Below are 16672 nucleotides of genomic sequence, written 5' to 3' on the forward strand. Positions count from 1 at the left end.
GGTTCTATGAAACCAACTGAAGTTATCTTGCAGCCTTATTCCATGAAACCAACTGAAGTTATCTTGCGAGTAAAAATTTTAGAAGGGAATTTATTTTATTTATTCTTAAAAATATTCCAACAATTATTCTGAATAAATTCGAAATTGCCTAGCAGTCTGGTTCTATGAAACCAACTGAAGTTATCTTGCAGCCTTATTCCATGAAACCAACTGAAGTTATCTTGCGAGTAAAAATTTTAGAAGGGAAATTTATTTTATTTTATTTATTCTTGAAAATATTCCAACAATTATTCTGAATTAATTTGAAATTACCTAGCAGTCTGGTTCTATGAAACCAACTGAAGTTATCTTGCAGCCTTATTCCATGAAACCAACTGAAGTTATCTTGCGAGTAAAAATTTTAGAAGGGAATTTATTTTATTTATTCTTAAAAATATTCCAACAATTATTCTGAATAAATTCGAAATTGCCTAGCAGTCTGGTTCTATGAAACCAACTGAAGTTATCTTGCAGCCTTATTCCATGAAACCAACTGAAGTTATCTTGCGAGTAAAAATTTTAGAAAGGAATTTATTTTATTTTATTTATTCTTAAAAATATTCCAACAATTATTCTGAATTAATTTGAAATTACCTAGCAGTCTGGTTCTATGAAACCAACTGAAGTTATCTTGCAGCCTTATTCCATGAAACCAACTGAAGTTATCTTGCGAGTAAAAATTTTAGAAGGGAATTTATTTTATTTTATTTATTCTTAAAAATATTCCAACAATTATTCTGAATTAATTCGAAATTACCTGGCAGTCTGGTTCTATGAAACCAACTGAAGTTATCTTGCAGCCTTATTCCATGAAACCAACTGAAGTTATCTTGCGAGTAAAAATTTTAGAAGGGAATTTATTTTATTTTATTTATTCTTAAAAATATTCCAACAATTATTCTGAATTAATTCGAAATTGAAGTTATCTTGCAGCCTTATTCCATGAAACCAACTGAAGTTATCTTGCGAGTAAAAATTTTAGAAGGGAATTTATTTTATTTTATTTATTCTTAAAAATATTCCAACAATTATTCTGAATTAATTCGAAATTGCCTAGCAGTCTGGTTCTATGAAACCAACTGAAGTTATCTTGCAGCCTTATTCCATGAAACCAACTGAAGTTATCTTGCGAGTAAAAATTTTAGAAGGGAATTTATTTTATTTTATTTATTCTTAAAAATATTCCAACAATTATTCTGAATTAATTCGAAATTGCCTAGCAGTCTGGTTCTATGAAACCAACTGAAGTTATCTTGCAGCCTTATTCCATGAAACCAACTGAAGTTATCTTGCGAGTAAAAATTTTAGAAGGGAATTTATTTTATTTTATTTATTCTTAAAAATATTCCAACAATTATTCTGAATTAATTCGAAATTGCCTAGCAGTCTGGTTCTATGAAACCAACTGAAGTTATCTTGCAGCCTTATTCCATGAAACCAACTGAAGTTATCTTGCGAGTAAAAATTTTAGAAGGGAATTTATTTTATTTTATTTGTTCTTAAAAATATTCCAACAATTATTCTGAATAAATTTGAAATTACCTAGCAGTCTGGTTCTATGAAACCAACTGAAGTTATCTTGCAGCCTTATTCCATGAAACCAACTGAAGTTATCTTGCGAGTAAAAATTTTAGAAGGGAATTTATTTTATTTTATTTATTCTTAAAAATATTCCAACAATTATTCTGAATTAATTCGAAATTGCCTAGCAGTCTGGTTCTATGAAACCAACTGAAGTTATCTTGCAGCCTTATTCCATGAAACCAACTGAAGTTATCTCGCGAGTAAAAATTTTAGAAGGGAATTTATTTTATTTATTCTTAAAAATATTCCAACAATTATTCTGAATTAATTCGAAATTACCTGGCATTCTGGTTCTATGAAACCAACTGAAGTTATCTTGCAGCCTTATTCCATGAAACCAACTGAAGTTATCTTGCGAGTAAAAATTTTAGAAGGGAATTTATTTTATTTTATTTATTCTTAAAAATATTCCAACAATTATTCTGAATTAATTCGAAATTGCCTAGCAGTCTGGTTCTATGAAACCAACTGAAGTTATCTTGCAGCCTTATTCCATGAAACCAACTGAAGTTATCTTGCGAGTAAAAATTTTAGAAGGGAATTTATTTTATTTTATTTATTCTTAAAAATATCCCAACAATTATTCTGAATTAATTCGAAATTACCTAGCAGTCTGGTTCTATGAAACCGACTGAAGTTATCTTGCAGCCTTATTCCATGAAACCAACTGAAGTTATCTTGCGAGTAAAAATTTTAGAAGGGAATTTATTTTATTTATTCTTAAAAATATTCCAACAATTATTCTGAATTAATTCGAAATTGAAGTTATCTTGCAGCCTTATTCCATGAAACCAACTGAAGTTATCTTGCGAGTAAAAATTTTAGAAGGGAATTTATTTTATTTTATTTATTCTTAAAAATATTCCAACAATTATTCTGAATTAATTCGAAATTACCTAGCAGTCTGGTTCTATGAAACCAACTGAAGTTATCTTGCAGCCTTATTCCATGAAACCAACTGAAGTTATCTTGCGAGTAAAAATTTTAGAAGGGAATTTATTTTATTTTATTTATTCTTAAAAATATTCCAACAATTATTCTGAATTAATTCGAAATTGCCTAGCAGTCTGGTTCTATGAAACCAACTGAAGTTATCTTGCAGCCTTATTCCATGAAACCAACTGAAGTTATCTTGCGAGTAAAAATTTTAGAAGGGAATTTATTTTATTTTATTTATTCTTAAAAATATTCCAACAATTATTCTGAATTAATTCGAAATTGCCTAGCAGTCTGGTTCTATGAAACCAACTGAAGTTATCTTGCAGCCTTATTCCATGAAACCAACTGAAGTTATCTTGCGAGTAAAAATTTTAGAAGGGAATTTATTTTATTTTATTTATTCTTAAAAATATTCCAACAATTATTCTGAATTAATTTGAAATTACCTAGCAGTCTGGTTCTATGAAACCAACTGAAGTTATCTTGCAGCCTTATTCCATGAAACCAACTGAAGTTATCTTGCGAGTAAAAATTTTAGAAGGGAATTTATTTTATTTTATTTATTCTTAAAAATATTCCAACAATTATTCTGAATTAATTCGAAATTGCCTAGCAGTCTGGTTCTATGAAACCAACTGAAGTTATCTTGCAGCCTTATTCCATGAAACCAACTGAAGTTATCTCGCGAGTAAAAATTTTAGAAGGGAATTTATTTTATTTATTCTTAAAAATATTCCAACAATTATTCTGAATTAATTCGAAATTACCTGGCATTCTGGTTCTATGAAACCAACTGAAGTTATCTTGCAGCCTTATTCCATGAAACCAACTGAAGTTATCTTGCGAGTAAAAATTTTAGAAGGGAATTTATTTTATTTATTCTTAAAAATATTCCAACAATTATTCTGAATTAATTTGAAATTACCTAGCAGTCTGGTTCTATGAAACCAACTGAAGTTATCTTGCAGCCTTATTCCATGAAACCAACTGAAGTTATCTTGCGAGTAAAAATTTTAGAAGGGAATTTATTTTATTTTATTTATTCTTAAAAATATTCCAACAATTATTCTGAATTAATTCGAAATTGCCTAGCAGTCTGGTTCTATGAAACCAACTGAAGTTATCTTGCAGCCTTATTCCATGAAACCAACTGAAGTTATCTTGCGAGTAAAAATTTTAGAAGGGAATTTATTTTATTTATTCTTAAAAATATTCCAACAATTATTCTGAATTAATTCGAAATTACCTAGCAGTCTGGTTCTATGAAACCAACTGAAGTTATCTTGCAGCCTTATTCCATGAAACCAACTGAAGTTATCTTGCGAGTAAAAATTTTAGAAGGGAATTTATTTTATTTTATTTATTCTTAAAAATATTCCAACAATTATTCTGAATAAATTCGAAATTGCCTAGCAGTCTGGTTCTATGAAACCAACTGAAGTTATCTTGCAGCCTAATTCCATGAAACCAACTGAAGTTATCTTGCGAGTAAAAATTTTAGAAGGGAATTTATTTTATTTTATTTATTCTTAAAAATATTCCAACAATTATTCTGAATAAATTTGAAATTACCTAGCAGTCTGGTTCTATGAAACCAACTGAAGTTATCTTGCAGCCTTATTCCATGAAACCAACTGAAGTTATCTTGCGAGTAAAAATTTTAGAAGGGAATTTATTTTATTTATTCTTAAAAATATTCCAACAATTATTCTGAATAAATTTGAAATTACCTAGCAGTCTGGTTCTATGAAACCAACTGAAGTTATCTTGCAGCCTAATTCCATGAAACCAACTGAAGTTATCTTGCGAGTAAAAATTTTAGAAGGGAATTTATTTTATTTTATTTATTCTTAAAAATATTCCAACAATTATTCTGAATAAATTTGAAATTACCTAGCAGTCTGGTTCTATGAAACCAACTGAAGTTATCTTGCAGCCTTATTCCATGAAACCAACTGAAGTTATCTTGCGAGTAAAAATTTTAGAAGGGAATTTATTTTATTTATTCTTAAAAATATTCCAACAATTATTCTGAATTAATTTGAAATTACCTAGCAGTCTGGTTCTATGAAACCAACTGAAGTTATCTTGCAGCCTTATTCCATGAAACCAACTGAAGTTATCTTGCGAGTAAAAATTTTAGAAGGGAATTTATTTTATTTATTCTTAAAAATATTCCAACAATTATTCTGAATTAATTTGAAATTACCTAGCAGTCTGGTTCTATGAAACCAACTGAAGTTATCTTGCAGCCTAATTCCATGAAACCAACTGAAGTTATCTTGCGAGTAAAAATTTTAGAAGGGAATTTATTTTATTTATTCTTAAAAATATTCCAACAATTATTCTGAATTAATTTGAAATTACCTAGCAGTCTGGTTCTATGAAACCAACTGAAGTTATCTTGCAGCCTTATTCCATGAAACCAACTGAAGTTATCTTGCGAGTAAAAATTTTAGAAGGGAATTTATTTTATTTATTCTTAAAAATATTCCAACAATTATTCTGAATTAATTTGAAATTACCTAGCAGTCTGGTTCTATGAAACCAACTGAAGTTATCTTGCAGCCTAATTCCATGAAACCAACTGAAGTTATCTTGCGAGTAAAAATTTTAGAAGGGAATTTATTTTATTTTATTTATTCTTAAAAATATTCCAACAATTATTCTGAATTAATTTGAAATTACCTAGCAGTCTGGTTCTATGAAACCAACTGAAGTTATCTTGCAGCCTTATTCCATGAAACCAACTGAAGTTATCTTGCGAGTAAAAATTTTAGAAGGGAATTTATTTTATTTATTCTTAAAAATATTCCAACAATTATTCTGAATTAATTTGAAATTACCTAGCAGTCTGGTTCTATGAAACCAACTGAAGTTATCTTGCAGCCTTATTCCATGAAACCAACTGAAGTTATCTTGCGAGTAAAAATTTTAGAAGGGAATTTATTTTATTTATTCTTAAAAATATTCCAACAATTATTCTGAATTAATTTGAAATTACCTAGCAGTCTGGTTCTATGAAACCAACTGAAGTTATCTTGCAGCCTAATTCCATGAAACCAACTGAAGTTATCTTGCGAGTAAAAATTTTAGAAGGGAATTTATTTTATTTATTCTTAAAAATATTCCAACAATTATTCTGAATTAATTTGAAATTACCTAGCAGTCTGGTTCTATGAAACCAACTGAAGTTATCTTGCAGCCTTATTCCATGAAACCAACTGAAGTTATCTTGCGAGTAAAAATTTTAGAAGGGAATTTATTTTATTTATTCTTAAAAATATTCCAACAATTATTCTGAATTAATTTGAAATTACCTAGCAGTCTGGTTCTATGAAACCAACTGAAGTTATCTTGCAGCCTAATTCCATGAAACCAACTGAAGTTATCTTGCGAGTAAAAATTTTAGAAAGGAATTTATTTTATTTTATTTATTCTTAAAAATATTCCAACAATTATTCTGAATTAATTTGAAATTACCTAGCAGTCTGGTTCTATGAAACCAACTGAAGTTATCTTGCAGCCTTATTCCATGAAACCAACTGAAGTTATCTTGCGAGTAAAAATTTTAGAAGGGAATTTATTTTATTTATTCTTAAAAATATTCCAACAATTATTCTGAATTAATTCGAAATTACCTAGCAGTCTGGTTCTATGAAACCGACTGAAGTTATCTTGCAGCCTTATTCCATGAAACCAACTGAAGTTATCTTGCGAGTAAAAATTTTAGAAGGGAATTTATTTTATTTATTCTTAAAAATATTCCAACAATTATTCTGAATTAATTTGAAATTACCTAGCAGTCTGGTTCTATGAAACCAACTGAAGTTATCTTGCAGCCTAATTCCATGAAACCAACTGAAGTTATCTTGCGAGTAAAAATTTTAGAAAGGAATTTATTTTATTTTATTTATTCTTAAAAATATTCCAACAATTATTCTGAATTAATTTGAAATTACCTAGCAGTCTGGTTCTATGAAACCAACTGAAGTTATCTTGCAGCCTTATTCCATGAAACCAACTGAAGTTATCTTGCGAGTAAAAATTTTAGAAGGGAATTTATTTTATTTATTCTTAAAAATATTCCAACAATTATTCTGAATAAATTCGTAATTGCCTAGCAGTCTGGTTCTATGAAACCAACTGAAGTTATCTTGCAGCCTAATTCCATGAAACCAACTGAAGTTATCTTGCGAGTAAAAATTTTAGAAAGGAATTTATTTTATTTTATTTATTCTTAAAAATATTCCAACAATTATTCTGAATTAATTTGAAATTACCTAGCAGTCTGGTTCTATGAAACCAACTGAAGTTATCTTGCAGCCTTATTCCATGAAACCAACTGAAGTTATCTTGCGAGTAAAAATTTTAGAAGGGAATTTATTTTATTTATTCTTAAAAATATTCCAACAATTATTCTGAATTAATTTGAAATTACCTAGCAGTCTGGTTCTATGAAACCAACTGAAGTTATCTTGCAGCCTTATTCCATGAAACCAACTGAAGTTATCTTGCGAGTAAAAATTTTAGAAGAGAATTTATTTTATTTTATTTATTCTTAAAAATATTCCAACAATTATTCTGAATTAATTTGAAATTACCTAGCAGTCTGGTTCTATGAAACCAACTGAAGTTATCTTGCAGCCTTATTCCATGAAACCAACTGAAGTTATCTTGCGAGTAAAAATTTTAGAAGGGAATTTATTTTATTTTATTTATTCTTAAAAATATTCCAACAATTATTCTGAATAAATTCGTAATTGCCTAGCAGTCTGGTTCTATGAAACCAACTGAAGTTATCATGCAGCCTAATTCCATGAAACCAACTGAAGTTATCTTGCAAAAAATTTCCTTGCCAAAAAATGAGCTGTAATTACCTTGAAGAAAGTTATTTTGCAAAAATCGAGCTGAAGTTACCTTGCAGAAATAGAACTGAAGTTATCTTGCAGAAAGTTATCTCGCATTTTTGAGCTGAAGTTATCTTGCAGAAAGTTATCTTACAGATTCGATGATTTTAGAAAAAAACATCGCTGCAAGATAACTTCTGTGCTAAAAAGTTATCTTGCAGCGATGTTTTTTGATTTTTAGTACTTGCAAGATAACTTCTTTAGTACTTGCAAGATAACTTCTGCTATCTGACACTTTGGATGTTATGTCCAATAATATAATTGATGCATTTCGGCAAAAATCATTGCAGCCTTCAGCTGTATTGATCCGCTCTTTACATAGTTTACAAGTTAGTTTTAAGGTATCACTTATCCCTTTTGTAAATGTAGGAGCTTCTACATTTAAAATCACTGAATAGCGGAAGCTAAAATATTTCATGAATAAATGAAAGTTGCTAGTATTTAAATTGAGATGAAAAGTCACCGATTGCGATTGGACACTTAGTATTATTTTAACTGAATACAAATACAGATTTAAAAACCAGATACCAGGTGAGATAGAGCCTTTCTTACTAAAGAATACAACAATGGTAGAACTTCTTTCAATTCATAACATCGACTTTGTATTTTTATAACGCCAGCACAAAAGAAAGTGATATCATACAAAAAATCTTATGATGAAAGCAAGGTATTTTCCAAATGAAATTGAAAACGAAATTTTCACCAAAAGAATATTTTTAATCGTACAAATTCTTAATCAAACAAGCGTTTATGACAAACGCAAGAATGGAAAGCTTCCCATGCGCCAGTGACGACGCATATCGCGGTTTTGGATTTCTAGTTTCGATTCGAGCCCATAAACCGAACAAAGCAGGCGCAAAGCAAAACCGAGGTACAAGTGAACCGCGTATGCCGCACGGTGCAGGGAAGCTTGCCATTCAGTTGTTACGAATGTGAGAGAGTCAGAGAAAGCTATTTTTACAACCGCACCACTACACGCTCAATCGCAAGTACCTTAGGTAGAAAGCCATTGGCGTCGCGAGCATTGAAAACTTTGAAAACGATATAAAGGGTGAAAAGCTTAGAAAGCTCCTAATGGAATCCAACGAAACCTGTTAAATAATCTTACGAATTCACGAAAAAATGAAGCCTACTTTAAGTCGATTTTTGGAGCACACGGGAAACTAATTGATTGTAGTCGGATGAATGTCCTATGTCACAAAAGTTTTTGCATAAACATTGGACAGTTATGCAAAAACGGACAGGGCAAAAGCTACGATATCTTACATGTTGTAGGAAACATCGGTAGATGAGCTACTACAAACGAGTATACAGTATGTAAAAAAAGTATTTACACCCCTTGGGCACTATGCACATTTTGTGATGAAACATGTAAACAATTTAATGTTGACATAAACCTAGTACTACGTTTTGTTCAGAAACTCATGCCGAACATTTTGCTGCAAAAAGCTCATGAAAATATGTTTTCTATAAAAAGTTATATAACAAATACTATTACAAAAATAAAAGAGGTGCAAAGAAGTTTGTACACCTTTCGAAAAATTAACATAAATAAAGTTATTTGTTGACAAATCACCATAAATCCAGACTCCCAACTCCAAATAGGCATCCTTGACTGATTAAAAAAATAATTTGGATTGAATATATAGTTTACTAATTACTTAGTATAAAAGTTTATATAACTCTGGAAATTCTAAATAAAACTTATCTAAACTTAATTTTGCAAACTTTCAATTTAACTAAATGTCAATATATTACCATAGAATTGCTAAATAAACATTCTGGAGTGGGTATAACACCGTTTTGGGGGTCTTTGTATCGCTAGAATAGATTTTTCGTTGGAATTTCGTACCAACCCGGAATTACGTCGTCGAAAATCCGCCGGCATTCGAACCGGTCCACAATTCTTAAGTCAACCTATGTGGCATCGGAAAGGGCATAAAATTTCCGATCTTTTGATACCCAGACATCTAGGTTTTCTATAAAACCCACGTTTTTAAATACCTAGGCAAAAACGTTGTTATGGTTTCGTTTGAGCAATCTGCCAAAAATGTATGGAATTTCGTAATTTTTGTTCTCGTGGATCAAACTTACTTTTTGCCCAGGTATTTAAAAACGTGGGTTTTATAGAAAACCTAGATGTATGGGTATCAAAAGATCGGAAATTTTATGCCCTTTCCGATGCCACATAGGTTAACTTGTGAATTGTGGACCGGTTCGGATGCCGGCGGATTTTTCGACGACGTAATTCCGGGTTGGTACGAAATTCCAACGAAAAATCTATTCTAGCGATACAAAGACCCCCAAAACGGTGTTATACCCACTCCAAAATGTTTATTTAGCAATTCTATGGTAATATATTGACATTTAGTTAAATTGAAAGTTTGCAAAATTAAGTTTAGATAAGTTTTATATAGAATTTCCAGAGTTATATAAACTTTTATACTAAGTAATTAGTAAACTTTATATTCAATCCAAATTATTTTTTTAATCAGTCAAGGATGCCTATTTGGAGTTGGGAGACTGGATTTATGGTGATTTGTCAACAAATAACTTTATTTATGTTAATTTTTCGAAAGGTGTACAAACTTCTTTGCACCTCTTTTATTTTTGTAATAGTATTTGTTATATAACTTTTTATAGAAAACATATTTTCATGAGTTTTTTGCAGCAAAATGTTCGGCATGAGTTTCTGAACAAAACGTAGTACTAGGTTTATGTCAACATTAAATTGTTTACATGTTTCATCACAAAATGTGCATAGTGCCCAAGGGGTGTAAATACTTTTTTTACATACTGTATCTCGAGCCATAAACTATATGCGTCAGCATTCTCGCGCCAGTATTCGAAGCTCAACTTGACATCTCACTGCCGCCGTCCGTTCTTGACTGACTCCCTGTGTGTATGTATGTGTCCTCGCCTGACAATTTGTCAAGATGTTGGCGCTTTAGGTGAGCACCATATTATCCATTCCCAAACATATTTTTATTTTTTTATTTTTGAAAAGTTCAGAAAACTTCAAATACAATTGCCAAAGAGTCATTAAAGATTGGACTTCTGGTTGCTGAAATAAGCGAAGAAAAAAAAAGAAACAAGAAAAATTAAGTTTGCCAAGTCGCACCCAAAAAATCCCACATTTTTTGATGCCAATATCTCAGCAACTAATGGTCAAGTTTTCAATGTTGAAAAAGGAATCATTTGTGAAATGTTATGGTCTTTTAGAAAAAATATTTTGATTTTTTTGGAACCTGGGCTATCATTTTATATGGGCTTAATAATGAATATTTGGCCCTTTTGAAATGTTAGTCTTGATTCCAAAATTTTCAAAATAAAAATCATCCATCTAAATAATCCACACTTCGTTTTCAGGCAAACACAAAATTACTAGAAAGGAGCTATAAGACTATAGAGTTATCTTCGTGCGCAAAAAGTGAGGTTAAATTTTGTCCGGCCAGCAAAATCAAATGGCGCGCTAGTGTGTGTACGCGAAACGTCATAAAGCTCTATAGCAAACAAACAAACTCGCACTTTTTTGTGTTTGACAGTTTGCCAAACTCGCAAACAAATCCAAATGACGTTTCTGCAAACAAACAAAGCAGGCAAACTTCCAAACTGTCAAAAAGTTTGTTTGTTTGTTTGCCGTAGTCTAATGACTCCTTAAGAGAGAATACCCGGCTGTTGAGACGTATGCTTGCAACGTTGTGTAATTAGTAGGCCATGCTTGTAAATTCTGAGAAATTTTGAAAATTTGCACTTTTATCTCGGCTCTGAAGTGTCGAAATTGCATTTTCTCAGAGAGAAAAATGTTCGTGGTGAAATTTCCTACACGCTGCATGAATTGGTTTTACTGGCAAAAATGGGTTACTCTAATTTAAATAAGCACTTCTTAAATAAAGTTACAACAAAATGCGATTTTTTCGAAATAACTCCATTAGGCAGCAGCAAAAGCTAAAATTTTAGCCAAATATTGAAAGTGCATCCTAATCTATGAATAAAACCTTTCATTAAAAGACAATATAAATCTAATTCAAACAAATTTTACAAAATTTGTTCAAAAAGGTGTATTTTTCACTACATTGAAGAGAGGGTGCGAGAAAGTATTTTATTATTTCGTGCTTTCCATTTCAATAGGGCCAAAACTTTTGTAAACAATTGTGTATCCCTCTCACACCTTATGCAAACTGTCATTTGAGTGAAAGGGATACGCAATTGTTTACAAAAGTTTTGTGCCCTTTTGAAATGTTAAGCTCCATTTTTTCTTGTTTATGAAAAACATTGTTTCTTACATCAAAATGTATCATTTTAGAAGTGAGCACCTAGAATTCCTCGACATGACCACAAATGGGACAGTCTTACATTGTATAATTTCCCAACAAGAACAGTTTAGAGACTTCAATGCTTGATTTGAAGACAACGAACCTACACAAGAATAATGTTTAGTCGAAACGTACTAAATTATTCTCGTTTCTCTCCCTCTCTCCCCTGCCCAGTTACCCCAACACCGACGACAAGGTTGCCATCTACGGCCGGTTCGCCCAGAAGATCAAGGGCCACAAGTACACCGTGGTCACGAACGAACGCTGCCCGGAGAGTGCGCTGCGGCTGCACCAAGCCGACTCGATCCAACGGCTCACGAACCAGCTGCAGGCCCTGTACAAGGTTCCGCTGTTTACGCTCCAGCTGGGCTGCTGCAAAATGCCCCAGGAGGCGGACATTGCCGCCGTTTGGCGCCAGAATTTGGAGCGGATGACCAACTTTTTGCACTTGATTGATACGGGGATTAAGGGTTATGTTAGGGATTCCAGGGGGAATCCGTTGAGGGGAGCGATTTTGAAGGTTAGGGGGAATAACTTGATTTATAAGGTGACGCCGAATTTGGCGCATTTCCGGGTGGTGCTTCCGTTGGGATCGATGGAGATCGAGTTTAGCTGTTTGAACTACACGTCGAGGATCATTCCGGTGGTGCTAAACCAGGACCAGGTGCTGGACATGGGTGACGTGGTGATGATTGAGACGGCCACCCCCGTTGGGACGGGTTCGGTTGAGGCGCTCGTTCAGAACAAACCAAAGCCGGAGAAGCACGAAAGTTTCGCCGTTCTCGAACCGAGCGAACACATGAAGCAGTTCCCGAATGATGGTGGAGTTGAGTTGAAAGGAAAAATCTCCGGCTACATCCTGGACGAGTTCAACCATCCACTACCCAACTCCAAGGTCTTCATCAGCAATCGAGTGACCAACCTGACCACCTACACCGACGCCATCGGCAAGTTCGCCCTGTCCGGAATCCAGCAAACCGACCTGGTCCTGCACGTCCAATCGCCCGGATACTCGCCGGAAGATCGCACCATCCACATCATCGTTCCGCCCGGCGAACTGTCCGGCGTAATCTTCCACCTGAAGCGGGACGAACGCGTGCTCGGAATCCCGCGGCTGCTGTTCGTAATCCTGGCCGGATGTGCGTCGGTGGCCATCATCGCCTGTGGAATCATGTGCTTCCAGTACATTCAGGCGAGACGGAAGAACGGCCGCTATTATTACAACTTTTCGATGCTGCCCCAGAAGGGAGATGGGGTGGGTGAAGGAGGAGAGCAGACGAAGCGGTTGTTTGACGACGATGACGACGGCGAGACGGAGCTGTTCCGGGCGCCGATTAAGAGTGAGTATTTATTAAAACAGTTTTAAAATCAAATTACATCAAAATGTCCTTCATCCTTCCAGAGCTGCAACCGTACTACGACGACGAGCGGGACCCCGAGGACACCGAGGACGACAGCGAGGAGGAGGTCGTGATGCTCAACTCATCATTCCGCAGCAACAACTAGCCTTCCAGATAAAAACTCTAACTAGACACTAGACAAATAGCTAATCGTTAAGCATTTTTTTACCGGGCGTACAATCCAAACAAACAAACAGTTGTTAATTCATTCCAAACGGTGTCAATTACGAAAGTGATGAACTATTTCTCAGAAATGATCTGACCGTGGTGCAATTCCATCGTTTCTCTCGCTAGAAAGGCGGCAGCAAGCTGTAAGAAAATCAAATGAAAAAAAAAACTAAAAACGAATGTGATAATCATTGCGACAATGATAAACGAGTGCACATTTATAAATGACAAGAGCGCAATCTTATAGTTGGGAAAATATGTAGTTGGTACTTATGAGGTTCACGACAGAGGTTATGAAAGAAACGAAGAAAGAGTCTGCGAGTCTGAATTTGTACGTGACCCATGTGTTATTTTAAGATTTGATTATTATTTTTTCGTGTAATAAATTAATTCCACAATCGTCTTACATGATCTTTTTTTTATTTATTTAAGTTGAATATCCGTACAAATGGAAAATTGGTATTTATTGGTGGGTTGAGAATTCCTAAGAAAGTTTCTCGTGGTTTGTGGATGGTCCCTTTATAATTTTAGGAATATTTGTTTCTGACTTTTTTTTTATTGAGAAATCATCGATTGAAAATCTTTTGTAAGACATTGTTATTTTTTTATCAAAAATAACGTGGTGATTATTGCACTCAATCGTAATTTCTCGATCAAAATATTACGATCGTAATTTGTCAACAGTAAGTCGTATTTTCTCGATACTATCTTGAGTTCAATAAGAGTAATTCAATTTCTCTATCTACTTTCAACAAATTATGAATGACGTTATAAACCAGGCCTGTCCAACGTACGGCCCGCGGGCCGGATCCGGCCCGTGAAACCATTTCATCCGTCCCGCGACGGTTTTTCAAAATAGTTCTATGACCGGCCCTTAAGGCTGTTCATATAAATAAATTGAGTGTCTACATAAAAAAATAATTTGAGATCAAAATTTTACAACTATAGCAAAAATTCATTTTGAAGCATTTTGTTTCCTTTTTTATTTGCTTTTGCTATAAAATGTTGCTGATTATTATTTGGATTTTGTATTTGTATATTTTTTAAAATGTTTTTTGTTCATATTCAAATATTCTCTATGTTTGAATTTAATTCTTATGATTTCATTATTGATAGTTTCAGAATCAATTATGAAACTGAAAAATTGTGCAAGAAAACAAAATTATCTATTTCGTAAAAATGTTAAATATATGAAAACACATGGATTTTATTTTCAGTTTTTACTGTTTGTATGTTAACTTTACTTTTTGAGGAACTTGATTAAAATAGTTTTTTATATCAATCAGAAATCAAAAAATAGTTTAAAGATGTTTGAAGAATAACGAATTGGAAACTTTTAAACATAAATTGCACACTTATCAATTGTTTTCTGTGTTTTAAATAATTTAAAATATTTTGTATAATACTTGAGTTAAGGTGAAAAACAATGCAAATTGTGTTTTTTTTTGTAACGAAGATTTGAATTCAAATTTCGTTTCACTAATTTTTACCATACCTCTTTGAAATATAAAATAAATTTAATTAATTGAAATTTTCTTTTTTTAAATTTAAATGAAGATATATTGATAATATTTGTAACACTTGTTTATTTATTTGATTATTTTAAGGCTGGTACAAATATTTTTAAAAGTTTTTGTCACCCCCCCCCCCCCCCCCCTTCAAAATTGACCCGAAAAATCAAAGGGCAAAAAAAAAATTTTATAATAAACTTCAAAATTTCAATGAAAATTCAAGTGCAACCAGCTAAAATCAAATTAAAATACATTCTTCTGCGTTTAAAATCCTTTTTAGCATGTTTGGGTTTATTAAAAAAAACTTAATTTTTTTTTAAATTTTCGATGCAAAATCTTTTTTTTTTTTTGATACAATTTTTATTTTTGTCAGATCTTTGATTTTTTGAAAACTAGAGATTGCAAAACAACTGAACTAGTGTAAAATGCATTTTAAAACACTTTTTTCATTTAAATGTGAAGACTATGGCTTGTTATTTAAATTTTTATATTTTTTTATTTTTTTGCCCCCCCCCCCCTTGACCTCGGCCAGGACCGAGGGACAAAAACTTTTTTAAATATTTGCATCGGCCTAATAGAACCTTATGAAAATAATTAAAAAAAATCATTTACTTTTTCCAGTTTTATCAAACATTAGATCCGGCCCGCCACTGCTTCAGAGAAATCAGATCTGGCCCGCAGTGCCAAAAGTTTGGGCACCCCTGTTATAAGCTTATTTAAAAAATTGAAATAAACAACAATTCAGAAATTCAAAATTATAAAAAAAATGATAAATATTCAAGCAAATATTAAAAAAATTAAAAGAGATTTTTTATTAGACTGGTTCTAATTTTATTTAATGTTTTTATGAGATTTCCAAAAAAAAAGTATTTTATGGATGGATAAGGCTACCAACTCTTGCTGAGCCAAAATCCGTGTACTTTACCGATATGACACCATGGTATAACAAAAACTGTCAAGGAATTATTTAGATAAGTTTGGAATTTGGGAATTAAAAATATTTTTGTTAAACGTTTAAAAGTTTACGAACTGTCAAGTTTGCTTTCACCAAAACATTTCTAGAGTTCCTATAAATACAAGCACAACACAAGGTTTTCACAAGCCAAAATTTGATCTTTTATTTAATAAATATGTTTTCAATAAGAGTAATTCAATTTCTCTATCTACTTTCAACAAATTATGAATGACGTTATAAACCAGGCCTGTCCAACGTACGGCCCGCGGGCCGGATCCGGCCCGTGAAGCCATTTCATCCGGCCCGCGACGGTTTTTCAAAATAGTTCTATGACCGGCCCTTAAGGCTGTTCATATAAATAAATTGAGTGTCTACATAAAAAAATAATTTGAGATCAAAATTTTACAACTATAGCAAACAATCATTTTTAAGCATTTTGTTTCCTTTTTTATTTGCTTTTGCTATAAAATGTTGCTGATTATTATTTGGATTTTGTATTTGTATATTTTTTAAATGTTTTTTGTTCATATTCAAATATTCTCTATGTTTGAATTTAATTCTTATGATTTCTTTATTGAAAGTTTCAGAATCAATTATTAAACTGAAAAATTGTGCAAGAAAACAAAATTATCTATTTCGTAAAAATGTTAAATATATGAAAACACATGGATTTTATTTTCAGTTTTTACTGTTTGTATGTTTACTTTACTTTTTTGAGGAACTTGATTAAAATAGCTTTTTTTTATAAATCAGAAATCAAAAAATAGTTTAAAGATGTTTGAAGAATAACGAATTGGAAATTATTAAAAATAAATTTCACACTTATCAATTGTTTTCTGTGTTTTAAATA

At 32.1% G+C, this 16672-nt stretch overlaps 1 protein-coding gene across 1 annotated transcript in view; it reads left to right on the top strand.

The window, feature by feature from the left end:
• LOC120414381 (carboxypeptidase D) overlaps positions 1-13758 on the top strand; it is an 86731-nt gene extending 72973 nt beyond the window's left edge. Inside the window, exons 11-12 of the mRNA XM_039575551.2 lie at positions 11963-13128; positions 13191-13758. Coding sequence (XP_039431485.1) covers positions 11963-13128; positions 13191-13294 — 1270 coding nt within the window. The 3' untranslated portion in view covers positions 13295-13758. The remainder of the gene's footprint in view (positions 1-11962; positions 13129-13190) is intronic.
• Positions 13759-16672: the final 2914 nt, after the last annotated feature.

The sequence above is a fragment of the Culex pipiens genome, chromosome 3 (assembly GCF_016801865.2).
Source record: "Culex pipiens pallens isolate TS chromosome 3, TS_CPP_V2, whole genome shotgun sequence".
Classification (NCBI taxonomy): domain Eukaryota; kingdom Metazoa; phylum Arthropoda; class Insecta; order Diptera; family Culicidae; genus Culex; species Culex pipiens.